Here is a 24399-nt window from a genome sequence, read left to right on the forward strand (position 1 = left end):
GTTATTTGTTGGGATGTCAATTCAGCTTCAGTGCTGGCCGACACCAAGAATTATCACCTATTCTTTGACACTTTACTCTGTGATTCCTATCATCCATTATTATATGCCATCAGAGCACTCGAACAAAATTCCACTGGTAACAAAGGTACAGAAAAAGCATTAGCTTTTACCAGGGTTTTAAATAGACTCTTAAAGATTGATGCCACTCTGTTCTCTCCCTACAGTGCTGTCTTTTCACATACCGATCTTCATTTGACCGTCACTATGATTAAATTCTATTACTAATTTTTTCGTTTGATGTCATTTTTAACTCTCTTGCCTCATAAGCAGGCAGTGCAGTGACTTAGTAAGCAATTTGCTCACATATATGTTCTTTTGTTTTTCAAGTCCTTGCCCAAAAATATGGTGTCTCGGCTCTGTGAATCTAAGAAGGTGTGTGCGGCAGCCGATATGCAACTTCAGGTATGTGCCTGTGCTCTGAATTTTGTTAGAGCGGGTGTTCACAGTACATACGTAACTTTAAATTCTTGCCAACCCTCCACATTTATGATAATAATTATGCTTCTAACCTATCTTTCATCCGCGTTCAAAGAACTTGACCAAAACCGACTCATTCAGGCTTCGCGCTCTCTTTGTGAAATGGATTTTAAATACGTTTATCTCCCAGTTGCCGCTGGGAAAAATCAGAGCTTGCGAGAGTCATGTGACTTCTTCTCAGTCATACGTGTCAGCACGCAAGTTATATTTCCATTCCCTTTGTGTCTTTAAAAATTTGTGGTTTTGACGTGAAGTTTAAACAGTGAGGATTGTCCGTTTTAGATGATATTCAAAGGCAGTTTTCTAGGTTTCCAGATAAAGACTAGAAAAATTGTATGAACCATCTGGATGTCAGGTCTACATGAGCCCAGATGTTCAGGTTACTTTAATTGCTGAGATTGTTTATGGAATTCTCGCTCTTCATCAGGCCTGGAGAATTCTATAAACACAGCCCCAACAGCCGTCTTTCATGTCAGGCAGTGCTCACTTTTATAGTGATCCAGCTACCTATTTCAAAGTGTGGGCACCATTTAATTGCTTTGGGGTTTTGTAAAATTCAGCCTTTGCGAACTCTGTTTACGTTGTACTTTCCAATATACATTTGAAGAAAACGCATGCTATCAAGAAAACCGTGGACTTACATTGGAATTTACGTTGAGGTCTGTGCACATCACTATAATTTAAAAAAGATTTCTGCATCATTTGGAACACTTTCAAATTGTTTGAAAAGTTCTGCATTACTCAGCTAATGTCTTTTGATTTGCCGATATCTCTCGTGGAAGTCCTGCCTTTTAAAAGCCTGGGCTGTGGCTTTCTTTTTGAGTAATTGTTCCAAGGATTTTCTTTTAAAAAGAAAACTAACCTTTCCCTCTGTCCACCCTCCAAAGAGAGGAACCCCTTGAGAGATGCAGAGGAAGAGAGAGAGAAGAGAGGGAGGCAGATGCTTGCCAGAGGGCTGTCCGTGCCAGCTTTCTGTCCCACAGCAGCCCCTCGCACGGTGCGGACACACGAGGGTGGAAGGGAAAGCAATCGCCCAGGTTTCGAGGGGGCACGACGGTCTTCTGAACATTGCAGTTTTCTTTTTTTTCTGTTGCGCATTGTTTTAAAAACGGGCTCCTCTTTTTCTGTGGCTCCAAGGTTCTTGGTCCCAGGAGAGCACGACTCCCTGGGCAGACAGATAGGCTCATCGCTTTAGGATTGTTCAGTTCATCAGCAGGTGAGCATGTGACACGTGCCCGTTTCGTTCACTTTGCTCTTCCTTTGTCATTAAAAGTCATTCCATATTTATGCCTTTCGTGTGTGGAAGGCGTAACTGTCGGCGTGAAACTTCTGAATTCAGACCTGATTGTAGATTGAGGCCAAAAAAAACCCCCCAAAACCCTACACCTTAGTGGAGGTTAGAATTTACGTTTCAGTTCCTAATAATTTATTCTGTTAGAAAGTGGACAAGACGTGGGTGAGTAATTTAGGCCCCTCTGATTACTCTATGCATTGTTACTCATTATAGAATATAGAATTGAAAGAGCTGTATTTTAACTATATGCTCAGATTACCAGTTAGAGTAAAGCAATATTTATATTTAGGAAATGTCTGTATTTTCCTAGGGAAGGTTTAAACCTGACTTATAATTTAGAACCATAATTCTATATCTAGATGAAGCCAAAAGCTGGAGGTCATTTAAATTTTTTCTTTTATCTAAACTAATCCTCAGCTCTTTTAAGTCAACAGCTGCACATTCTCTGCAAATTCCATTTTCAAATCAGAAAGATACAGACCAGAAACATAACTGCATGTCAGAGTTTTTCCTTTAAAATCGAGCCTTTTCTGCTTCCTTGAGGACTTTAGGTGAACTCCCAACAGATATTCCCATTCAAGCCACATGTTCCAGGGAGAAAGCGCTTTATCTTCACGTTAGGTTTTCTGTGTAAAATTCAGTTTTCAGAGCTTTGTAAGCAGCGGGCTTCACGTGCGAACCAACGCTTTATCCTCCCGCCTCCTCTTCCCCTGTGGCCTCCGCTCTCCGGTCCCCTCCGTCAGCCGGAATCCCTGTGCGCAGCACCCGTTTCCTTGCTGTCTCCTGACGCCGGGTGCGGAGCTGCCTGGGCCCGGGCTCCAGACTCCGCGACAGCTGTGCCAGAATTCTTTGTGACATCTGTGCTCACCCGCCGCGCGAGAGCGTTCCTTCTGCACCTCGCCCTGTCTATCTAACGTTCTGTCCGTTCTCGTCACAGAACTTGGATTCGGACCATTTCGTTTCTCTCATTTAAGATCTCTCAGGATTCCAGGAAGAAGCCAAGCAGGATATATTAGACCCAGAGGGCCACAAGTTGTAACTTTATTATTATTTTTCTCGTATTTCCAGCTATGTATTTTGCATCTGTCTATAGAAATCAACGGGCCAGTTTCCAGTTTTGTGGGCACAAATTTAATTTAGTACATTGTATGTAAAGAGTACCTTATAAGGTTTGAAAATTTTTAATATCTTTAGTCACGGAAAGGTTGAGAGCTTTCCTTTTCATCATTAACAATGGTCTTAATTGTGGTACAAAACACATCTCAAGCTGTATACATTTATACTTGTGAATGTGTTCAGCTGTTGAGTGTACTTATTCTGGTGCACTTCGAACCCCTCTGGTTTGTCACATCTTGGATGTAAGGCTGGGCTGCCAGAACTAAGGGCATGCTTTTGTCTTTCGTAGGTCTTTTATGCCACCCTGGATCAGATCTACCATGGGAAGCATCCCCTGAGGGCATCGACTACGGACATTCTCAGGGACACCCAGGAGAAGTTTTACGGCTTACCATATGTCCCAAATACCGTGAGTCTCTCGTTTTGATTCCGTCGTGTGCCATCGAACGGCTCAGCCAGTGTCTCCATTAGAGGGAGCCAGTCGTGGTCACCTCCCCCTCACAGAACGTGAAATCCCTAGATTTATGTCAAGGTTTTGTTTGGGGCAAAGACTAGACATTGCCCGGCCCATTGAATATCTCCAACCATCCATTCACACGTGCTGCTTCTCCTCCGGCCAGCAAGGCCTTTCTGGATTCCTGTAAAGGTAGCGGTGAAAAAGGTCGTTGGAGTTAGTCTGTAATTCTTTTCTTTTAATTATTTTCCTATGATAAGAAGAATGGTTAGCAATACAAGATGAATGAATCGTTGTCACTGTGAAGGCAGTTGACATTTGTTGAGTCCCTTACTTGCATCAGGGATTATAATAGAAGTTTTGCATGTCTTCTTTCATTCGATGTGGTCTGTCAGCATAGGAGACAGGAGTATTGCTACCATTTATTGAGAACGAGGTGTCAGACTGCAGCTAGCTGCTTCGCCAGAGAACCTCCGATTTCCCTCTCAAGCTTGTAAGTTAGGGAAGAGCCCCATATGTGGGGCTCCTGTTGAGGCTCATCCATACTACGTGTCTTCTCTAAAATCTCGTCGGCTGTGCTGGGATTCACAGGCAGCCTCTGAGATCCTGCTGTTCCGTCGCTCCAGGGTCCCCACGGGGAAGCCGAGGCTGGCAGGGAGAGTGCTGGCCGCGGCTGACCCTCGTGGTCCTGGGGACTCACAGGTGCACACTGTAGAAAGTTCCTGTTGCTTCAGCAGAAGAGGGTCTTCCTGGAGTCTCATAGCTGAAAGATCCAGGGGTAGATCTGGTTTCGGCTCAGTCAGATCCGGTTCGTGCTTACAAAACAATGTCCGAAAAGTTTCTCTTTCTTTCTGTTCCTCCGGTCTGTCCTTTTTGGGATTCGTTTCGTCCTCGGGGAGGTGGGGAGCGGCCCTGACTGGGTGGTGTGGGGGCTGCCGGGAGGGCCCAGTGTAGATCCTTCCAGCCTTGCCGGTCTGATAGCAAGAGAGCGAATGTGACAGTGCTCTGGGGTCTGTACGGTGCCGAAAGCGGGTTGATACAGCATTGGGCCCCAGCACACGTGCTAAGAGGCTCATCAGCAAACCGTGCTCATCCTGTGGGTCTTCAGGCCGTGACGCGCAAACACACCTGGGAGGAGTTCACATTTGCCGGACGAGGCCGGTGACAGCGTATTTTATCTTCATAATGCTTCTTGTCAGTAGTTCTGGCTGTCCTGGGGCTCACTCATCGGCTCCAGTGCATGGTGCTGGTCCTGCCACGTACCTGGTTTTGACCTTCGGTGTAACTTACCGCTCCGGTGCTGTGTCTTATCGAGCTCTGGATTATCTGTATTAGTGGAAATTTGTGGTGATGAGAATAACTCTTCATCAGTGGAATAAATCATCGTAACATTGGCGTAAATTTAAATTTTTTTTTTTAATGTTTTTTATTTATTTCTAGGAGAGAGAGAGAGAGACAGCATGAGCAGGGCAGGGTCAGAGAGAGAGGGAGTCACAGACTGAAACAGGCTCCAGGCTCTGAGCTGGCAGTCAGCACAGAGCCCGACGCGGGGCTCGAACCCACGAACCGCAAGATCATGACCTAAGTGAAGGTCGGACGCTTAACTGACTAAGCCACCCAGGCGCCCCTACAGTGGCGTAAATTTAATAGCTTTTCCAGTTTGCTGCTGGATTCATGTGCTGTTGTGCTTGTGTGTTTTTTGTGCTCGTTTTTTAGTCTTTGCTTAGTTTTATTTTTCACAGTTTGTTTATTTTTAACAGAGTGTGCACAAGCGGGGGAGGGGCAGAGAGCGAGCGAGCAAGTGGGCAGCTCGGAGCCCGACACTGGTCTTGAACTCATAGGCCGTGAGATCATAACCTGAGCTGAAACCGAGAGTCAGATGCTTAACCGACTGAGCCACCCAGGCGCCCCGTTCTTTGCTTAGTTTATAAACGGCTGTGATGTGAACTCCATGTGGATATAACGTGACCAGTAAGTGATAAAATCATAGGAAGGCGAAAATTAGGTATTGGGAGGCTTTCTAAAAGCTGCAGAACTTGAGCTTGGCTGAGCTGCTTGCCCCCTACCTGTCTATCTTCAATTGTATAATGATGTACCTCTCCTTAGAAGAGAAGCCAAACTTCCCTACTGTCTTTTTCCTTTGTGTGATAATTAAATATACAAAGGTGAAGTAGCAGTGGCAACCAAATTCTGAATCCACTATCAGTAAATTTTTTTAATTTAAAAGAAAGGATGATATTATTAAGGCCACTATCCTTGTCCTATTTCCTTTTGAAAATATAGTGATTTACACTGGGATTGTCTCCCTTGTTCACTGGCAGTAGCTGCTTTGAGTAAATCGGGGGGTTTTTTTAGTTTGTGTTTTGTTTTGTTTTGTTTTGTTTTTACTTTAGAAAGGGAGAGAACGTTAGCTGGGGCGCGGGGCAGAAGGAGAAAGAGAGAACCAGACACACTGTGAGATCGTGACCTGAGAAGATACCAAGAGTCAGACACTCAACTGACTGAGCCACCCAGACGCTCCAAAGATACTCTTAACTAAGGAGAACAAACTGAGGGTTGCTTGGGTGGGGGGGGCGGTTAAGGGTGATGGGCATTAAGGAGGGCACTTGTGATGAGCACTGGGTGTTCTATGGAAGTGATAAATCACTGAATTCTACTCCTGTTAACTAGCTAGAATTTAAATAAAAACTTGAAACATTAGGGGCGCCTGGGTGGCTCAGTCACTTAAGCGTCCGACTTCAGCTCAGGTCATGATCTCACAGTTTGTGGGTTCAAGCCCTGCATTGGGCTGTGTGCTGACAGCGGGGAGCCTGGAGCCTGCTCCAGATTCTGTGTCTCCCTCTCTCTGTCTGCCTCTCCCCTGCTCACACTCTGTCTCTCTCTCAAAAATAAATAAACTTTAAAACAAACCTTGAAACATTAAAAGAAGAAAAGAATAGGAGGGTTTTTATAGCAGCACTGTTGGTGAAAGTGAGAAAAAAGGAAGAGGTGGGATTTGGAAAAGAACCCAGGTAACTGTCAGTGGAAAAATGGATAAACCATTTGTGCCATATTCATTGGCTGGAATACATTCATTGGAGACCGAGGAGCACAGATAATGGACTTAACAGTGTCAAATAAAAAAAAACAAACAAACAGTGAGTTTCAGAAGAATTAAACAGTGTACATTTATAATAAAGTTCCAAATAATGCGAACTAAGCAGTGTATTGTCACAGTAAACACATAAGCAGTAAAACTCTAAAGAAAAGCGAAGGAATCGTAAACACAACTTTCAGATGGTGCTAACCTCTGGGACGAGGAGTGGGATTATACAGGCCCTAGAAGTGTCTTATTTCTTGAAGCGACAGTGGGTATAACACTGATAGTTTCGTCATTCTCCCTATTTTAGTAGTTTATAGAAATAGAAAATTGGCACATAGGAAGTATTTTTCTATGTTAAGAGATTATTTTGGCTGCAACATACGTAGTAAAGAATGGATTTGGGGAGACCAGTTGGGAAGTTATTCTGGTGCTGGGGTAGAACGGGTAGCTTGACCTAGAGAAGTAGCCGTGGAGACAGAAAGATTGAAACGGGTATGAGAACAATGTAGAAGGCAGACTCCATGAGGCGTGGTGGTCATCAGCCAGACATGTAGGTCAGGGGAGTGGACTGTGAGTTCATCATGAGAATTGACCCAGAAGGAGGACTTCAGAGCATCCCACCACGCAGGCCAGAAGAGCAGTGGTTTTCCTATAAACTTCTCTCTAGAAAGGGTTTCTCTCCAATGAATCCTTTCATTCCCTCAAAGAAACCATGAGGACAGGAGAATATAATTTGAACACCAGCCTATAGGGTATTCATAATGTTGCTAGAGACCGCACAAATTATATGCATGTGATGGGGTCTAAACTTGCAGATGGCAGTTATGTATGTGTCTGTATTAGCGCCTCTCCCAAGGGCATGAATACCTCATCGTGAGAATAAAGTGTCCCCTGCGCTATGTTTGAGGAGTACTTGTTTGAATAACGGTCAAGGGGCTTCCGGGGTCTGTGAAGTGCTGATGAACGTCCTGAGTCTCGTGCTTTGTCCGCAAGCTTAGTGACCACAGAAGTCTGCCTGATTCGTTTCTAGGCGTTAGCCCCTTGGAGATCATACTTTGGCCAACTCTGCACAGCTGTTGAACCCGGGCCGCTCCATCCATATTCCGCAATAAATAATGGGTGCTTACTTTTCAAGTGAATAGACTTATTACGTCAACAGTTTGCTAACAGTTAGGAAATAGCCCTGGTGCTGTGTATAACGTATGGATACATGTGATTTGTAATTTCCTAGGAGCCCAGAAGCTCTCGCTGCATCGTAAACAGAGGGCAGTTTTACAGCATATCCAATGGGCTCGTCTTCTACAACTCCTTTTACTCTATTCGGAGCCTGATGTTTGTTTCTTATATTAATGACCATCTCTTCTCAGAATATTTTGTTCCTAAATGATTGTGTATCTCCTCCATTATTTACTCAAAGTGGAAGATGGTGCGTTTTTATTTTTTTATTAATAGGACTCCAAGTGTGTATTTTTACGAGTCTGGGTCGAAATCTTCTCTAGCCTTAGGACAGTTCAGTTCTGTCCTCGTGAGTATTTTTCAAGTTCAAAGCGTGGACAAGTGATGCTGCTGATAGACTGCAGTTTTCCAAGATTTGCTCATGACTCGTTTGTATCTCACTCGTTTGAACTAGTTTTGTGAACTTCGCTGGTGGAGCCGTGTCTCCCACGCAGCGCTCCTGGGGGTGATCGTACTCTCTGAGCAACCCTTGCCACCAGGGAAACCTTCTTTGTCCTTCAGCCGCCTCATGTTGAAAACCGTGACGAGTACAGAACAAGAAAGTCCCAAGCACCTGACTTTAATTCATGAAAACATCATAATAAATATAGCTGAGGAGAGTGTCTTTCTTGTCTGTTCATAATTTAAAATTTACTGTCTTGAATCAAGCTAAAACATAAAAGAATTATTCCAGGAAAGCACTTACTGGGATCGAACGACATGTTGATATCTGGTCACTGTTCTTGTTAGAACAAACACCAACAAAGAATGTGAAAAGAAAGGGCGCCTGGGTGGCTCAGTCATTTGAGATACCAACTCTTGATTTTGGCTCAGGTCATGATCCCAGGGTCGAGGGATCGAGTCCCACATCAGGCTCCACGAGCTGGCTTTTCTCTCTCTCTCTCTCTCTGTCTCTCTTCCCCTCTCCCCTGCTCATGCTGTCTCTTTCTCTCTCAAAAAAAAAAAAAAAAAAAATTAGGGGGGGGGGGTGGGCAGCTCAGTTAAGCGTCCAACCTTTGATTTTGGCTCAGGTCATTTTCTCATAGGTTCATGAGTTCAAGTCCCATGTCGGGCTCTGCGCTGACAGCACAGAGCCTGTTTGAGATTCTCCCCCTCTCCCTGCTCCTCCCCTGCTTGCTCTCTCCATTTCTAAAATTAAAAAAATTTTTTTTAATGTGAAAAGAAGGCATATCCACATTTAAAAGCTCCGATAATTAAAATTCAGCAGCAAACTCAGGTTATGGCATGCCAGTGGGGAGTCATACGATCTGGACTCCTTGCTTTGCCTGACCGTGTGCTCGGGCGGCTGTGCGCCGCACACCTCCCGGGGACACACCTGACCGGCTGCCACCTGTTCAAGGTGCACTGTTTCAAAATGGCTGCTGCCACCGGAGACTGATTTTTCTATCCAGACTTATTTCTGTCACGTCCAGTTACATGGGCGAGGGAGAGATATTCCACCGAGGGTGTGGTTATCTGTAGCACACCTTCTTGTTAGAATAGCTGGAAGTTCTGCCAAATTTAGTCAAACATATCAAAGAGCAAACACCCTTCTGTCACACAGTCTAAAGAAAACCATCTCCAAACCCCAATTTATGTTTGTTAGTTCATTTATATTGTGTTATTACACATAACATTTATAAATTGTTTTTAATAATTGATATATTGCACCTAACATATATTTTTGTTAATGCCTACTATGTGCCCTATGCTGCCTAGGTGATGGGGAGACAGTGTGGATGAAACAGACCCAAATCCTTGTCCTCATAGTCTGTATTAGCAATGACTTGTTTGGGGTATGTATACATAATTATCATTATGTCCAGCTGTCTGTCAGACATTTCAGTATTGAGCAAAATATTCTTTGAGGCCCTCACATTGCCTTGTGAGCAGATGGTCTGAACATAAAAGCTGAGAGACTGAGACATTTCGAAGCATATTACAGTTCATACAAAGGATATGTTGAGACTCTAGTTTTTTATTTTTGAAGGTGGGGGGCTTTTCCTGAGATATATGTATGAGGAAAAGAGGTGCCTTTTGTGTTTTCACTGGGCTCCTGCAATCTTACTCACCCTTGCTGATGTGGTGACTTTGCATCAGTAAGAATTCATGCATGTGTAGCCCTGGCCGGATAACCTGATCGAGGCTGGAGCTCTCTAGATTTGGAAGATTTTAACCCCAGAGAGAGAGAGGTAGAGATAGAGACACTGGCAGTGCTGTAAACTACGATCACAGACAGCACTGAGCAGGGAGAATTTGCTGAGTAAGATGAAGGGAAATTTCTAAGACCCCTGAGGGGAATATTTAAGCAGTGGACACACAGTGGATCAGCCAATATGGCTGGAGAAGATCTTCTAATTCGAACAGGTTTTTTTTCCCAATTTTTTTTTTTTAGGTGTTTTATTTATTTCTAGGGGAGAGAGAGAGAGAGAGAGAGAGAGCGTGAGCAGGGGAGGGTCAGAGAGAGAGGGAGACACAGACTCTGAAACAGGCTCCAGGCTCTGAGCTGTCAGCACAGAGCCCGACGCGGGGCTCGAACCCACGAACCGCGAGATCATGACCTAAGCGAAAGTCGGAGGCTTAACCGACTAAGCCACCCAGGTGCCCCCCTGGTGTTTATTTTTGAAAGAGAGAGAGTGAGCATGCGCGTGTGCACGCACAAGCAGGGGGAGGGGCAGAGAGAGGGAGACAGAATCTGAAGCAGGTTCCAGGCTCTGAGCTGTCAGCACAGAGCCCGACACAGGGCTTGAGCCCACGAACTGTGAGATCATGACCTGAAATGAAGTGGATTGCTTAATTGACTGAGCCCCCCAGGTGCCCCCAGAACAGCTGTTTTTCAAGTACCAGCAAAAACCAAAATTTTAAATGTACTGTTCTCTGTTTCTGCTCCTAAGTTGAGACAGTGTAATGCTCTGCTCTTTTATTTTAGGGTTACAGTAACTGCTTAGAGCATCTAACGGCTAGCTTAGAGCTTCGTTTATAGAACATTTATCTTGGATATATGTTCTGAATTCCCAAATAACAGACTAATAAATGCACTTTTAGCATACAGCTTATGTGTAATTTGAGGGCTTCCCATCTTGAAAGGGCTCAATTTTCAGAGCCGATTCTTACGCTGACATTGCTGTTGTCATGACAACACGTAGAAAGGAGAGTAACCTCTCATTCACCAGTTGGGGGATGGAGCCCAGCAGCGGTAAACCCGGTTGTTTACACAGTGGGCTCATCCCGGATGAACTTTCAACCGGACCGCTCAGATGGAAGGCTGCAGATGGGGGGGTGAGATCGAGGTGGTGGTAGGGGTGCAGAGAGGTTCTGCAAGTGCTTTTTACCGTATCTATTTTACTGTATGGAGTTTTATTTTTCCTAAGTCTCAAAAAGTAGAAAAATAAGCAGAAACACTCACAATGAGAAAAGAGTCCTGCTACACACGGTTTGGGTGTGAAGACTGATTTATCGCTATAAAGTCAATTCCCTTTCCTGTTTACTTGATAGCCAATTTCGAAGGGCTTCTTTCTTCAAAATACGTGAATGAGTGTTTCAGTATATTTGTATAGAAATCCCTGTGGATAGCTGGCTTTTGTGCTTTCAGGTGAAAAATCATGTTTAAAAGTTTTTAATTTCAAGTGTATATTTCAGAGGTTTTCGTAAGAGATTTCATAATTTTACTTTAAAATTATATTACAGCTTTTTGACCTAATATATATAGAGTCAAGTTTTAATGATCTTTTTAAAAAAATTTTTTAACATTTATTCATTTTTGAGAGAGAGACAGAGAGAACGTGAGTGGGGGAGGGGTAGAGAGAGAGAAAGAGAGGGAGACTCAGAACCCAAAGCAAGATCCAGGCTCTGAGCTGTCAGCGCAGAGCCCCATGCAGGGCTCAAACTCATGGACGGTGAGATTATGACTCAAGCTGAAGCCAACAGTCGGATGCTTAACCCACTGAGCCATGCTGGCGCCCCTTAATGATTTTATTTTAAAAGCTTTAATTTTTAGAACAATTGGTAAATCATCGAGATAAGAAATAATAGATCTTAACTGATTTCATCTAGATTAAAATGGCCATCAGTTTTGGCTTTTTTCCCCCAGTTATTTTTAAAGTAAGGCCGATAAGAGAAACTGATCGTATGGGAGTCTTTATATAGCAATCTGAGGTCTGCCTTTGACCTGTTCTTAACCTCACACCTGTTCAGATGTTGGTTTAAAGAATGGCATAAAGGTCTCTTTCTGGTGTGGAAAAAAAATACTGCCTATTAAACCATAGAAGTAGAGCCTCGAAGGGTTAAGAGTTTATCATTCTCTCTCCAGAGAGATTAACCTCATTTATTTAATAAAAATCTTCATTTCTCCTATTTAGTTTTTACCCCCTTCTTCCCGGGGAAGCAGTTCTATTTCCCCTGTCCGTAGGCGCTAGCTCTTGTACACGTGGAAAAACACTTCCAGGAGGTGAAGGTACTGCCCAGGCATCGCTCTAGCTTGGAGTATTTGTTGTTGCTAAGCAAACGTTAGATTAAACAAAACAATATTTATTTTTTGCTTTATCTGAAACACAAAGACCATATGGTGCATATCTAAAAAAAAAAAAAAACCACCCTAAGTAGTTAATTGCATGTTAAATTCCTTTCCTCTTCGGCTGCATAAACAACTGAGAAAATATTTACCTTCTCTGTCATGCTAGATTTATTTACGACTTTGTAACTAAAACACAGAAGTGTTATAAATTGAAACTTTAATCTCCTGATTGACTCATTTTCTAAAAATTTATATGGTTTCAGGCTGTGGGACAGCTGCAGCTCTAGATCTCACTGATTTAAAACACGAGGAAATTATAGGACGACCCAGATTGTTTTTATAATAAAGCTCTTTGAGCCAAGTCGCCGGCTTTCATTTTTGTCTTGGTTTTAGGTTTTTTACCCCCTGTAAATTTACATAGGTTAGCACTAATGAAATGAAAATCCAGGATATTAGTTTTTCCTATACCAAGTAAACTGTGTATTTTAAGTGATGCACATGTGTCTTTTAGATTTTAGGCAGTTTACATTTCAGGAAGCGGCTTCTCTGGTGATTCTCTAAGGCACATTATGTTCTCACCCATGGTAAATGTGAGCTGCAAGCAGGACGCGGGGACCTGACTATTATTCAAGGAATGACAGTACCCAGAGGGGCTTGCTGCAGTGTCTTCTTACCTCTGTGCCTTGTGAGCAACGGGGAAGCCACGGGCAACATTAGTCAGGTATGGAAGCCTCCTGTTGAGTGATCTTAATCTTACGTTTTAATTACATTTTGAGTAGGAGTGTATGCACATGCCTAACATCGTAACATGTAAACACGTGAAAGGGCCCACGTGTACCCCTGGCCCTCGCGCCTCTGCCCCTGGGGGTACACGGTGTTCCTCTTGTTTCTCACATACTGGCCTAAAGTTGAAATCACGTCTGTTGGATATAAAGATACATCAGATCATCGATCTCAGTAACGACCTTCCCTCACGGCTCCTCCTGCCCCGTCTCCCAGATCAGCGGACTCCAGACTGGGCAGCTACGGTTCTCCTAATGAGCTTCCCCTTACCCGCTTCCCCTCTCAACTCCACACAACTCTCAGGGAGTCTTTTCCAACTACACATTTGATTGTAACACCCCTTCCCTTAAAACCCGTCAGCGCCTCCCATCGCTCTTGAGCTAAAGGCCAAAGACCTTCCCCGCCCACGGGTCACCCCAGCTCTGCCCGGCTGAACACACCCTCCTTTCTTGGGCTCCAGGTTCCTGCCTTAGTCCCTCTGCCTGGAGCGCGCTCTCCTTTCTTCCCACGTTACTCTGTTGGAAACGTCACTCCCCCGGACCCGGCCAGTTCCTCCGTTGCACACTTTCCCAGAACCAAGTTCTTTCTTTCCCTTCACACCCATCATCCCAATTCATAATTTCTCGATGTCATTTGATTAATTTCGGTCTTCCCAATGGGAGTGAAATTCACATGGCAGCAGGGCCCATTTCTGATTTGTTCATTGTTTCTTCAGGCCACTGCTGCATGGTAGTGCCCAACAAAGGTTAGCAGAAGCTGTTTGTTTGCTTTCCTTTTTATTGAGGCATAACTTACGTAGTACTCACAAATCTTAATCTACAGTGCCATGAAATATTATATATGCTTATACCTGTCTAATTGCTACCCGGGTCAAGATATACACCATTTTCTATACCTGCTTTTCAGAGGCCCCTGCAGCTTGTCAGTGAGTGTACCTTCAAGATACCTTCCCCACAAGGTGGCCACCAGCTTTGCCTGTTTTGAACCTGAGCTAAGTACCACCTGTGTTACATACTCTTTTTTTTTTTCACATTTATTTAGTTTTGAGAGAGAGAGACAGAGCACGAGTGGGGAAGGGTCAGAGAGAGGGAGACACAGAATACGAAGCAGGTTGTGCTGACAGCTCAGAGCCTGATGTGAGGCTCGAACTCACAAACTGCGAGATCATGACCTGAGCCGAAGTCGGATGCTTAACCAACTGAGCCACCCAGGAGCCCTGTTAGGTACTCTTCTGAGCATGGCGTCTTTTATACAGCATCATGTCTGTGAGGTCCATGAACCTTGTTGGCTGTTTTAGTAACCTGTTCTTTTCTGTTGCTTTGAAGTTTTCCATTTTTAGTATGCCACAGTTTACTAATGTGTTCCACTATTGATGGACATTTGAGTTATTTCCCTTTGGGGATTATAATGAATAAAGTTCCTGTGACTGTTCCTGTATATGTCTTTGGGTAGGTGTAAGCATTCGCGTGTTGAGTATATAGCTAGCAGTTACACAGTGTATACTTGGGCTTTATTGCAGCTCTCGCCAGACAGTTTTATAAAATCATTCTCCTGAGTTTGCATACCAACAGACAACGTGTGGGTGTACCGTTTGCTCCACATCCTGTCCAGTACTTGATATTGTCAGTCTTTTTCATTTTAGCCATTTTGGGAGTCTGGAGCCATATCTCATTGTGGTTTTAATTTGTACGTTTCTCATGACTAAGAACTCTGGGCACTTCTTCATATGTTTATAGGCCACTGAAATGTCCTCTCTGTGTAAGGACCTTGGCTCTAATGCGGATGAACTAGGAAGCCATCCGAAGGTTTCAGGTAGAGGGCAGACAGAATTTGGAGTGTAAGAGAGGGAGAAGAGTCCAGAGTGATTGTGAGGGTTTGGCCCAAGCCACCAAGAGGACGTTAACATGGAGAGAAGACTGTGGGAAGGCGAAGTCCTTGGGGCAATTCGGAAACCAGTTTTAGGAACACTGAGTGCGAGATACCACTAGTCAAACCACGTAGGCAGGTGGATGTCCATGTCCAAAGTGCAGAGGCACGGTGTGTGCTGGAGGGAGGGATTTGGAGTTATCCACACGCAGGTTGTATCCCAGCCAGTGGACGGGGTGAGGTCATCCTTAGGAGTGAGGACAACGTTATGTATGAAAGATGAGCCCCGGGCCATCATTTAAAAGGCTGGAAACTGAGGAAGGGCCAACAAAGGAGACCGAGAGAGAGAGAAACCAATGAGGCAGGAGGGAAAGCTGAGAGAGCGCGCTCTAATGGAAACCAGCGGTCTCACTGGAATGTGTGGAGCTGGATGGGGAAGCTCAGAACCAGTCATGGGAGCTGAAGAGCTTCTACATGGGAGTAGAAGATGAGACGCGTGTTCACCTGGAAACGGATGGACAGCATTTCTGTCTGTTTGTTCCTGCTACTCTGGGTGGGGGCAGGGCCAGGGGGCCCACTCACTTCTGTACCGAAGCTGAGAAACTTTCCCAACTTTGCAGTTGTGTTATAGGGACAGAATAGAGCGAAGATGAAGTAACTCACTCGAGATGTTCCAAGCGGGCTTAGTGTACAGATCGCCTCACTTTACACTTATCTACAGTCATGCAATAAATACCAGATGGAGCAAACACTTAAATAGAAAAAAATAAGCCATTATTGATTTCCTTTTATCTCCTATTATCTTCTTTTTCATTTAGAAAAGGATAGTAGGTTAAAAAGGGATGGAAGAAATTACAAATGAAAATACAGATGAGTGGATTTGATCAGGAAAATATGAATTTCTAACAGAAAACATGAATAAAATGCAAAGACAAGCAAGTCTATGGATTTTTGGTTCAAAAATTGTAACAGCTATGATAAATGGTTTATATTGTTGCTGCGTAAAGAGCACGTACAAATACAAAATAGACAGAACAACAACAAAATCCCAACACCCCCCCCAAAGGAAAATGGAGATAAACATCAGTTGCAAAAGAAGACAACAAAATCATTAATTTATATATATAAAAAACCTGTTTGACTTTCCGGCACACAAAAATATGCAAATGGAAGTAACAGCGCAGTGACACATTCACTTATCATATGATTCCATATCCTATTAAAAGACAATACTAGGGATTGTACTCATACACCGATATAGATATTTTTATATTTGTTCATAGGAGGAGAAATTGGTTTGGCAGGAGGGATCAAGAACACCAAGAGCCTACAAAAGCCACTAACATAACGCTGAGGAATTTCTTCTGACGATATGTGTAGAAAACCAAGTAAAGCTTGACACCTGATAATCACCACATCTACAAAATAATTGGAGTCCAACATTCAAGGAAGGGTCAGCAGACCGTATTGTACTCTGGGCTTGTCATCAGGGCTGCTCACGTACACTCCAGGGCTTTGCTGTTTGAAGCCAGCGGGATGTGAGGGTGCGTGGTACTGTCGTCAGAGCTTAGTATATCCTGACTCAGAGAGTCCCCACGATGAAATAATAAACAGCCGTTAATGTTTACAAAGAATTCTTAATATCACGTTTGTGAAAAGCATATAATAAAATTATAAATAGTGTGATTTTTGTCTTTTGAAAACAGACCTAAGGAAGCTTTAACATGAACAACTATTTATCACAGTTCCGGGTTATGGCCGAGTGTCAGGTTTGTTTCTGTATTTTTCATCCCAGTTTTTCTGTACCGAGGACATACTCCTTGTAAGGGTGGAAGGGCAGACACACGCGCGTGCACGCGCACGCGCGCACACACACACACACAGCTGCAGCGGGCTTCCAGTGACACAGACATTCCTTCACTTCCTTCTGTGCCATTGAAGACGTAAAGGCCATTGAAATGTCAGTGATCATATGGCCCTTCTCTCCCTCGGAGCCCTGCCGAGATGAAGGAGCAGGGCTGAGCCTGATTAGGTTCAGAGTAGAAGCTCCCCCTCCCCATGGCTTTAGTTCTGGATAGAAAATTCACCATCCCCGAGCCTGAATAGTTTTCCTGTCTCCTTCAAGAGATCTTGGAGGTTGAGAATTAAGACCCTCTTGCCCCCAAAAAGGTACATTCTAAAAGAGATGACTTTTGAGGCGATACCCAGTGTCTTCACAGCACCGAGCAGGTCTTCACTGCAGAGCACTGTGCAAAAGAACCGTGGTGGAGAACATAAAGGAAAGGAAGTGTGCTCTTCACCTGGACAAAACTTACGTGTAGGTTAATAAACGAAAATGAACGGGTTTCTTTGAAACCGAGTATGTAATGCGATACTCTTACTTTCCCAAATCACCTTGAAGTCCCAGATGCCTTTACTAGGATTAAATCCAGTCCTCGATAAACTGTACTTGAGGCTTCACTCATTCTTGTTCATCATTTTCCAAGGGCCTTCCTTGCTGTTTGCCAGGCACAGTGTGTTGGTACTACGTGCAGAGCTGACAGTGCTTGACTCTTACCCACGTGCCAAGCCGAGGCCTTCCCTAACCAACCCCGCCGTGTTTTTCCAGGCCCCGTCTGCTACTCACCCTCTCTCCTCTTGCTCTGAAATTGTGCCCCAGAACCCCACCTCCTATCCCTAGCTCTTATTCAAGGTTCCGAACCCAATTTTCAATATTGTAGAAGAACTACAGATACAGATGACTGTGGATGCATACGTCTTGTGCATTTGACTACTGTAGCCTTAAAATAAATCCCTAGGAGTGAAATTGCATGGGTAGAAGATGGGTTTAGAGTTTCTGTTCTGGTACACGCTGCAGAGTTAAAACCCAAATACAGTTCCCTTGATGAGCCCAATAACGGATTTGATTTTAATTTTTACCAGCCTAATAGACCACACACATTTCTGCTTGCAAAGTTTTTGTTACCAATAAAACCAGCAGATTCCCCTGTGGTATCTTACCATCCAGTAGGAATTGAATTTTGTCTGTTTTTGTCATTTTCCCGTCTTTACGTTCATCTTTTTGTTACTGATTTTTATAGGGTTGTTAGCCTTTTATTCTTTTTGTAATAAATATGTCTTCCCATTTTGTTATTTCTCTTTCAGCTTTTCTGGTTTTTTAACATTTAGAAGGTTTTCTTTCTGTTACTTAGCTTGATGGCAGTAAATGTTTTGAGTTAAATCTTTTGACTTTTCTTTCAGTTTCTTGTCAGCCTAAAAGAGAACTTTTTGGCCTAACTGTATTCAAATTACTGTACGAGTTTCTTCTCGTACTCTTGTGGTTTTATTTTTCAGTCTTTTCAGTCTTTAACTGTTTAAGTTTGTGGTCATGTTAAGGTATGAGATTTGGAACTGGCTTTAGTTTTTCTAACTGGTTTTTGAATAACCCATTTTTCCCTACTGACTTGAAAAGGCCCCCTTTGTGAGATGCGAAGTTTTACTGCACAATAAGGTTTGTTTCTAGGCTTTCCATTTCAGGGGTTCTTGCCCAGACTGGATAATCATTTGTGGAGCTTTGGGTGTTGGTTCTTGGTTGTTTATTAATTGAGATGACTTTGCTCCACTATTCCCGTCACCATGTTGTATATTTATAACATTCTTACTAGAAGCCCCTCCTGTATCTTGTTAAACGAATTCCTGTTTTAAGACTTTTTATTTTCTGCTGTGAATGTTATGTATATATTCCCCACCCCTCTCTTTTTCCAGCTTCTCTCCATTGGTACAGAGACAGTTATTTATTTTAGTGTCTCACTTTTGTGGCTGAAAGTCTTGGTGAACAACTTACTGTTTCCAATACTTATTCACCAGGTTTTAGGGATTTTCTAGATATGTTTACACACACACACACACACATATGTATATATATATGTTTATATATATCTTATCAAGATATAGATACAGATATAGATACATATGTAGATTCAGATATACATAGATATAGATAAGTATTTATATAGATATAATTCTCACAGCACATGTAAATAATATTTTTGCTGCCCTTTCCCAGTCTTTATGTGTCCACATGTCCTTGGCTAGCACAGTAGCTTGAGCTTTCAAAATCATGCTAAATAATTATAGGGAATTGAGCATGCTTGTTTGGTTTATGATTTTAATGAAATGTTTAAGGTTTCAGCTATGATTTGAAAGAGGGCCAGAGTGTGTGTTGGAGAGAAAAGAACATTCCAGGATAGTCACACATTCAGATTACAAAGGTAGGAGTGAGAAAGTTCTGCGAGGAAGTCGGAGGTCCGCAGCTGGAGGTCGGTGTCGGGGAGAGAGTCTGAGCAGAGACGGCCCCTCCGTGGAGGGCAAGGCTGACTCTGCCTGGGAGACAGAGCAGGAGTAGGTAGGTGGGGTGGGGGCTTCAGAATCAGGTGGCCTCGAGCCAGTCGTAAGCATCAGATCTTCATCTGGAAGATGGCGATATTGAACCCACTGTGGTCATCCCAAGACGGAAAGAATATTTGTCAGAAGCACTTAGCCCAATGCCGGGCACATAGTAAATGCAAAACAAACGTTAAGTAGTAGTATTATTGTCAGTAAAGGAAATGATCACTGAAAGGGGACTTTTTTAAATTTGAGTATAGTTGTCGCAGAATGTGATGGAAGTTGCAGGTGTACAGACAGTGATTCGACACGTTTGCACATTACCGTCCTCACCACAAGTGTGGTTCCCTCTGTCCCATACGACACTAGGACGACACCATCGATGCGTTCCCTGCGTTGGCTTTTTTATTCAAAAGGGGGGATTTAAATGATCAAAAATGACATTTGAGGAAGAAAATCGCATCACTTGCGTGTAGGATGGGTAACAGGAAAGGCACATTAGTACATGAAAATAGATGGGAATCTCTTGTGTGTTCCACACTGTTTTGTCAGTGACTTTCGAGGGTGATCCCTCGTCCCGAAAGACAGGAGCCCCTGTAGTAATGCACAGCTAGTTGCTGGGGCACCATTATGGTGCCTCTGTGCCCTTCTACCTGCTTTCCATGACCGTAGGTGGTTATTAATGTATGAGAATAGCTTATCTTGGTGTCTTTTACACCTCTGTATATAGTTATTAATGACAGAAGTGAGGACCCAGCTCGTTGCTTGCTTTAACATGCATTATCTTCAGATCCTTCACTTTCTGATGGTGCATTCATTCTATTCACATGTGTATATTTTTCTGTGTCTCGGGGAAGCTTTGAAATACTCGCTGATTTATGGAGAGTGAAAACTGAACCAAACTTTCTCCACACACTTAGGAAAACTCAGACTCTTAAAAGCTAAAATCAAACAATATTTGAGATGATTTATACAATTTCGGCAATAACTCCTTTCCACTTAAGCCCAAGTACAGTCTAAACAACCCTTTCCCGGTGCTAAGTCCTTTGAACGAGAGCAGTGGAGGTCTATAAATCAAGCGATAGTTTACATTTGTTTCATAACCACTTTCTGCGACTCGTTCTCCCTCTGAAAACTTAGGATATCCTCTAAAATGTTCGGCTAGTCCTGTGATTAAAATGTGCTGAGATTAAATCAAAGTGAACAAAGAAACCTTGGAGACTAAGAGACGGCCACAGTTTAGAAAAGCACAGGATTGAAAACAAGTAGACTGATCCTAGACACTGCTGAGCTGGCTCGTTTGAAATAAGAGAATCCAGCCGTGAGCTGGTTTGTCTCCATCGTGAGGAATGAGCAGTCACCCTGGTGGAGTGGTTGCAGAGGAGTCTCCTGGCTCTGATCCCAAGAACCCACAGGGCACTTTAATCCTAATTATGTTTAATAACCTCTTGTTTTGAATTAAAACTGGGGAACATCCATTCCACATACTCGTCTCCCGTGCCCTCCAGCCAGCTTGCCTGGTGACAAGGCCCCGCGTAACCAGGGGGCATGGTTGGGTCCAGGACACAGGACCACAGGGTGCCGTGGCGCCGCGCTCTGAATTGCTTCAGCATCCCGGATTTGCCCTGATGAGCACCTCCCGACCCTACTGTCTTCCATGTTCAGGCTGAGACATCCCAGAGTGGCTAGCTAAAAGCAGTCCATGGTTTTCATCTACAGCCTATGGCTCCTTTTGCTCTGTGTAGATGGTAACCAGGTTTCCCAAGCTTCGTGAGCACAGGACCAATAGAAGCAGAATTGGTTAGGGACTGGCACGTCATTCGAGAGCCTGCGTTCTGATTATACGTAATGTTTGAAAACACAGATGTTTCAAAGTGCTACATGTAGAGAGTCACAGAGGTGAGTCTCCCTTCGTTAACTACTTCCCTGCCGGTACAGTCTAGAATATGCTACGAAAGCACCATCTTGAGCTTTTCATCTGCTGTCACATCCTTGCCTTATCTCTCTGCTTAGAGTAGCGCTGGTTTCCTTACCCACGTCCTTGAACCATTAATGTATTGACTTTCAAGCGTTTCGACCAAGTCCACAGTAAGAAATGCATTATATTATGATGTATTATACAAATATGTGTTATGTACATTTAGGGACGTGTGTGTGTAAACCTGAAACAAACTAGAAGTTACCCTAACTGTGTGCATTGTGCTCCCATATTTCTATTCTGCATTTTCATTTTTGAAGTGCTGGTCACAATCTACTCTGTTGGTTTCACGAAACACTAGTAGATAATGGCCCCACGGTTTGAAAAACACAAAGTTCCTTTATCTTGTCTCCCCTCCCTTTTTTTTTTTTTTTGCCTATTCTACCCTTCTTTTCCAAACCAACCATAAAACCTTTCTTAAAAAAGAGATATTTTACAATTAAATTACCAAGAAGTTAAACTACAGCTCCTATTTAATCCCAACACCACCATCTCTCCTCATGTGGGTTAATTCCTTTGACAGACATTGTCTTTGGGAAAGATGGGTATGTACGTCTATAAGTTAGTGTGAAAATGACATATTGTGAGGCTGTGAGAACTCTGTTATATACAGGGAGGTGTTTACTTGTGCTTCGTGGCGTCAGGAATGCCATTTTATCTGTGCTCAGTCACCTCTAAGGTTTTACCCCAGGTTAAGGCAGTGCAGGGGGGAGGAGAGAGGGAAGGGGAAGAATGATAGAGGGTGGTGAGGGAATATGCTTGTCTAGGGCTGCTTGACGACAGGGAGCTTGGTGTGGGAGGAGGGGTTGTCGTCTGAAAATGAAACTGGGATCAAACAGTAAAGAGTCGTGTGTGTCTGCACAGAGGCTCGTACATGGTCCTGGGGGGGATGGGGAGACCCTGGAGGTTTGAGGTTTGTAAGCAGAGTAGTGACACAAGCAGTTATAAACTGTAGGGGAGAGTGCAGCACGGAGCGTGCATTGGACGGGAAGCAGGGGCAGTAACAGACGCGATCAAATGTCAAAATATCGTGGATTTTCCCAGATACTTAAAAACATGCTTTTTTATTTGTAAGCATGATCTCCTGGATCATTCTGATAACATTTCATTCTCTCCTGTCTCGGCAGTGCACTCACAGATTTGTTTTTATTAATATATTTTACCCAGCATTTCAGTGCTTGCATCCGGGACAGTTGCTTGAGGCATCACACCCATCCTGCTGCACAGCCGAGGCCCCTCCGTCCGTCTTCTCCTTCCTTCCTTCCGTTATTCCTGTCCGGCTTTTGCTCTGTGTCCTATTCTGGAAGATTATCTTGAATTTGTTTTCCTTCCTACAGTTTTCACCACTGTTATTTTCATTTTAGCTTTGTTTTCGCTTCTCATGATTATGTTTTTATTGCCAGTAGCTGCTGCTGCTGCTTTCTTTTCCATACCATCTTGATCTTGTTTAACGGATGCAATTCTTTTAGTGAGTATATATACACACACACATAGCTCCCGCCTCAAAGGTCTTACAGTCTAGGCAGAAGATGGTAAGGGTCTAAATCTGGGCATTGATGTTAGGCATTTGCATAAGAGAAGAAATACAAGAAATATATTGAGATAAAATTTTCAGGACCCAAGGATGTATCGAATGTAACTGGAGATAAGGAATCCTGAGTCAGTGCTGATCCTCTTCCAGAACAAGGGCATCTAGGAAAACCCCACAGCGCATACCACACTCGGTGCTGAAAGTCTGGAAGCTTTCTCCTAAGACGGGAATCAGACTGTATTGGCTGCCATCACCACTTCTATTGAATATTATACTAGAGGTTTTAGCCAGAGCAATTAGGATACTACATGGCGATGAGAAGGAATGAAATCTGGCCATGTGTAGCAACATGGATGGAACTCGAAGGTGTTATGCTGAGTGAAATAAGTCAGGCAGAGAAGGACAGACACCATATGTTTGTACGTATAGGAGGATTAGGAGGAACTTAACAGAGGACCGTGGGGGAGAAGAAGGGGAAAAATAGTGGGGGGGAGAGAGGGAGGCAAACCATGAGAGACTTGAATGCTGAGAACAAACTGAGGGCAGATGGGGTATGGGGAGGGGAAGGGAGGATGGGCATGGAGGAGGGCACTTGTGGGGATGAGCACTGGGTGTTATGTGGAAACCAACTTGACAATAAACTATTAAAAAAACAAGGCATTCAGATTGGAAAGGAGGAAATGACTTCCGTTGCAAATGACATGAGCTTGTATATGGAAAATCCTAAGGAATGCATAAAAAGCTATTACAGCTAATAAACAGGTTCAACAAGGTTGCAGGATATAAGATTAATAATGAAACCCAATTGTATTTCCATACTCTAGCAATAAACAGTCCAAAATTAAATTAAGAAAATAATTCCACTTACAGTAGCATCAAAAAGAAGAAAGAACGTTGGAATAAATTTAACAAAAACGTTTAACATCTGTGTACTGCAAACCATAAAACATCATTGAAGGAAGTGGAAGAAGCCCTAAAGAAACGAAAAGATGTCACGTTCACAGACCGGAAGACTTGTTAGGAAGGCAGTAATCCTGAAATCAATCTACAGATTCAAGACAGTTGTGAAATCTCAATTGCCTCTTTTATTTTATTTTATTTTATTTTATTTTACTTTATTTTATTTTTTGCCAAGACTGAAAGCTGATTTAAAAAAAAGAATTCGTATTGAAATACAGGAGATCCAGAGTAGCCAAAACAATCTTGAAAAAGAAGAAACAAGTCAGGGGGCTCACACTTCCCAATTTCAAAGCTTGCGACTCGATCTGCAGTTCTCAGGGCGGTCGGGTTCCTAGAGACCCGTCTCCAAGCGCCCACGAACCTCAGCAATTAGATAGCTGCCCACAGACACACACGGGTCGGGGGGCCCCCCCGGGTCCATCCAAGACACGGGCCACACAGCTGCACAAAACAGCCCTGGGAATCCTCACGTCCCGCCGGGGAGACTCCTCCCGGAAAGGAAGGAGCGGCCAGCTTCCTCGGCCTTTCGGGGCCACCGCAGGGTCACACTTCAGGTCCGCCCCGCCTAGGCTGGCAAAACCGAGGCCTGTAGAAACAGCAAGGAATAGGGAAGGAAAACGGGCCGCCGACAGCAGCCATGCGGCTGGAGCGCTGCGGACGACCGTGACCTTCTCTGCAGAGCTTCCCCACCCCCCGGCCCGGGGG

At 43.7% G+C, this 24399-nt stretch overlaps 1 protein-coding gene across 1 annotated transcript in view; it reads left to right on the forward strand.

Moving 5' to 3' along the window:
• MIPEP (mitochondrial intermediate peptidase) overlaps positions 1-24399 on the forward strand; it is a 160335-nt gene that overhangs the window by 88825 nt on the left and 47111 nt on the right. The window contains exons 15-16 of the mRNA XM_077745425.1: positions 388-462; positions 3237-3356. Of these exons, the coding sequence (XP_077601551.1) occupies positions 388-462; positions 3237-3356 (195 nt within the window). The remainder of the gene's footprint in view (positions 1-387; positions 463-3236; positions 3357-24399) is intronic.

The sequence above is a fragment of the Crocuta crocuta genome, unplaced genomic scaffold (assembly GCF_008692635.1).
Source record: "Crocuta crocuta isolate KB4526 unplaced genomic scaffold, BGI_CrCroc_1.0 scaffold258, whole genome shotgun sequence".
In the NCBI taxonomy this organism is placed as follows: Eukaryota; Metazoa; Chordata; class Mammalia; order Carnivora; family Hyaenidae; genus Crocuta; species Crocuta crocuta.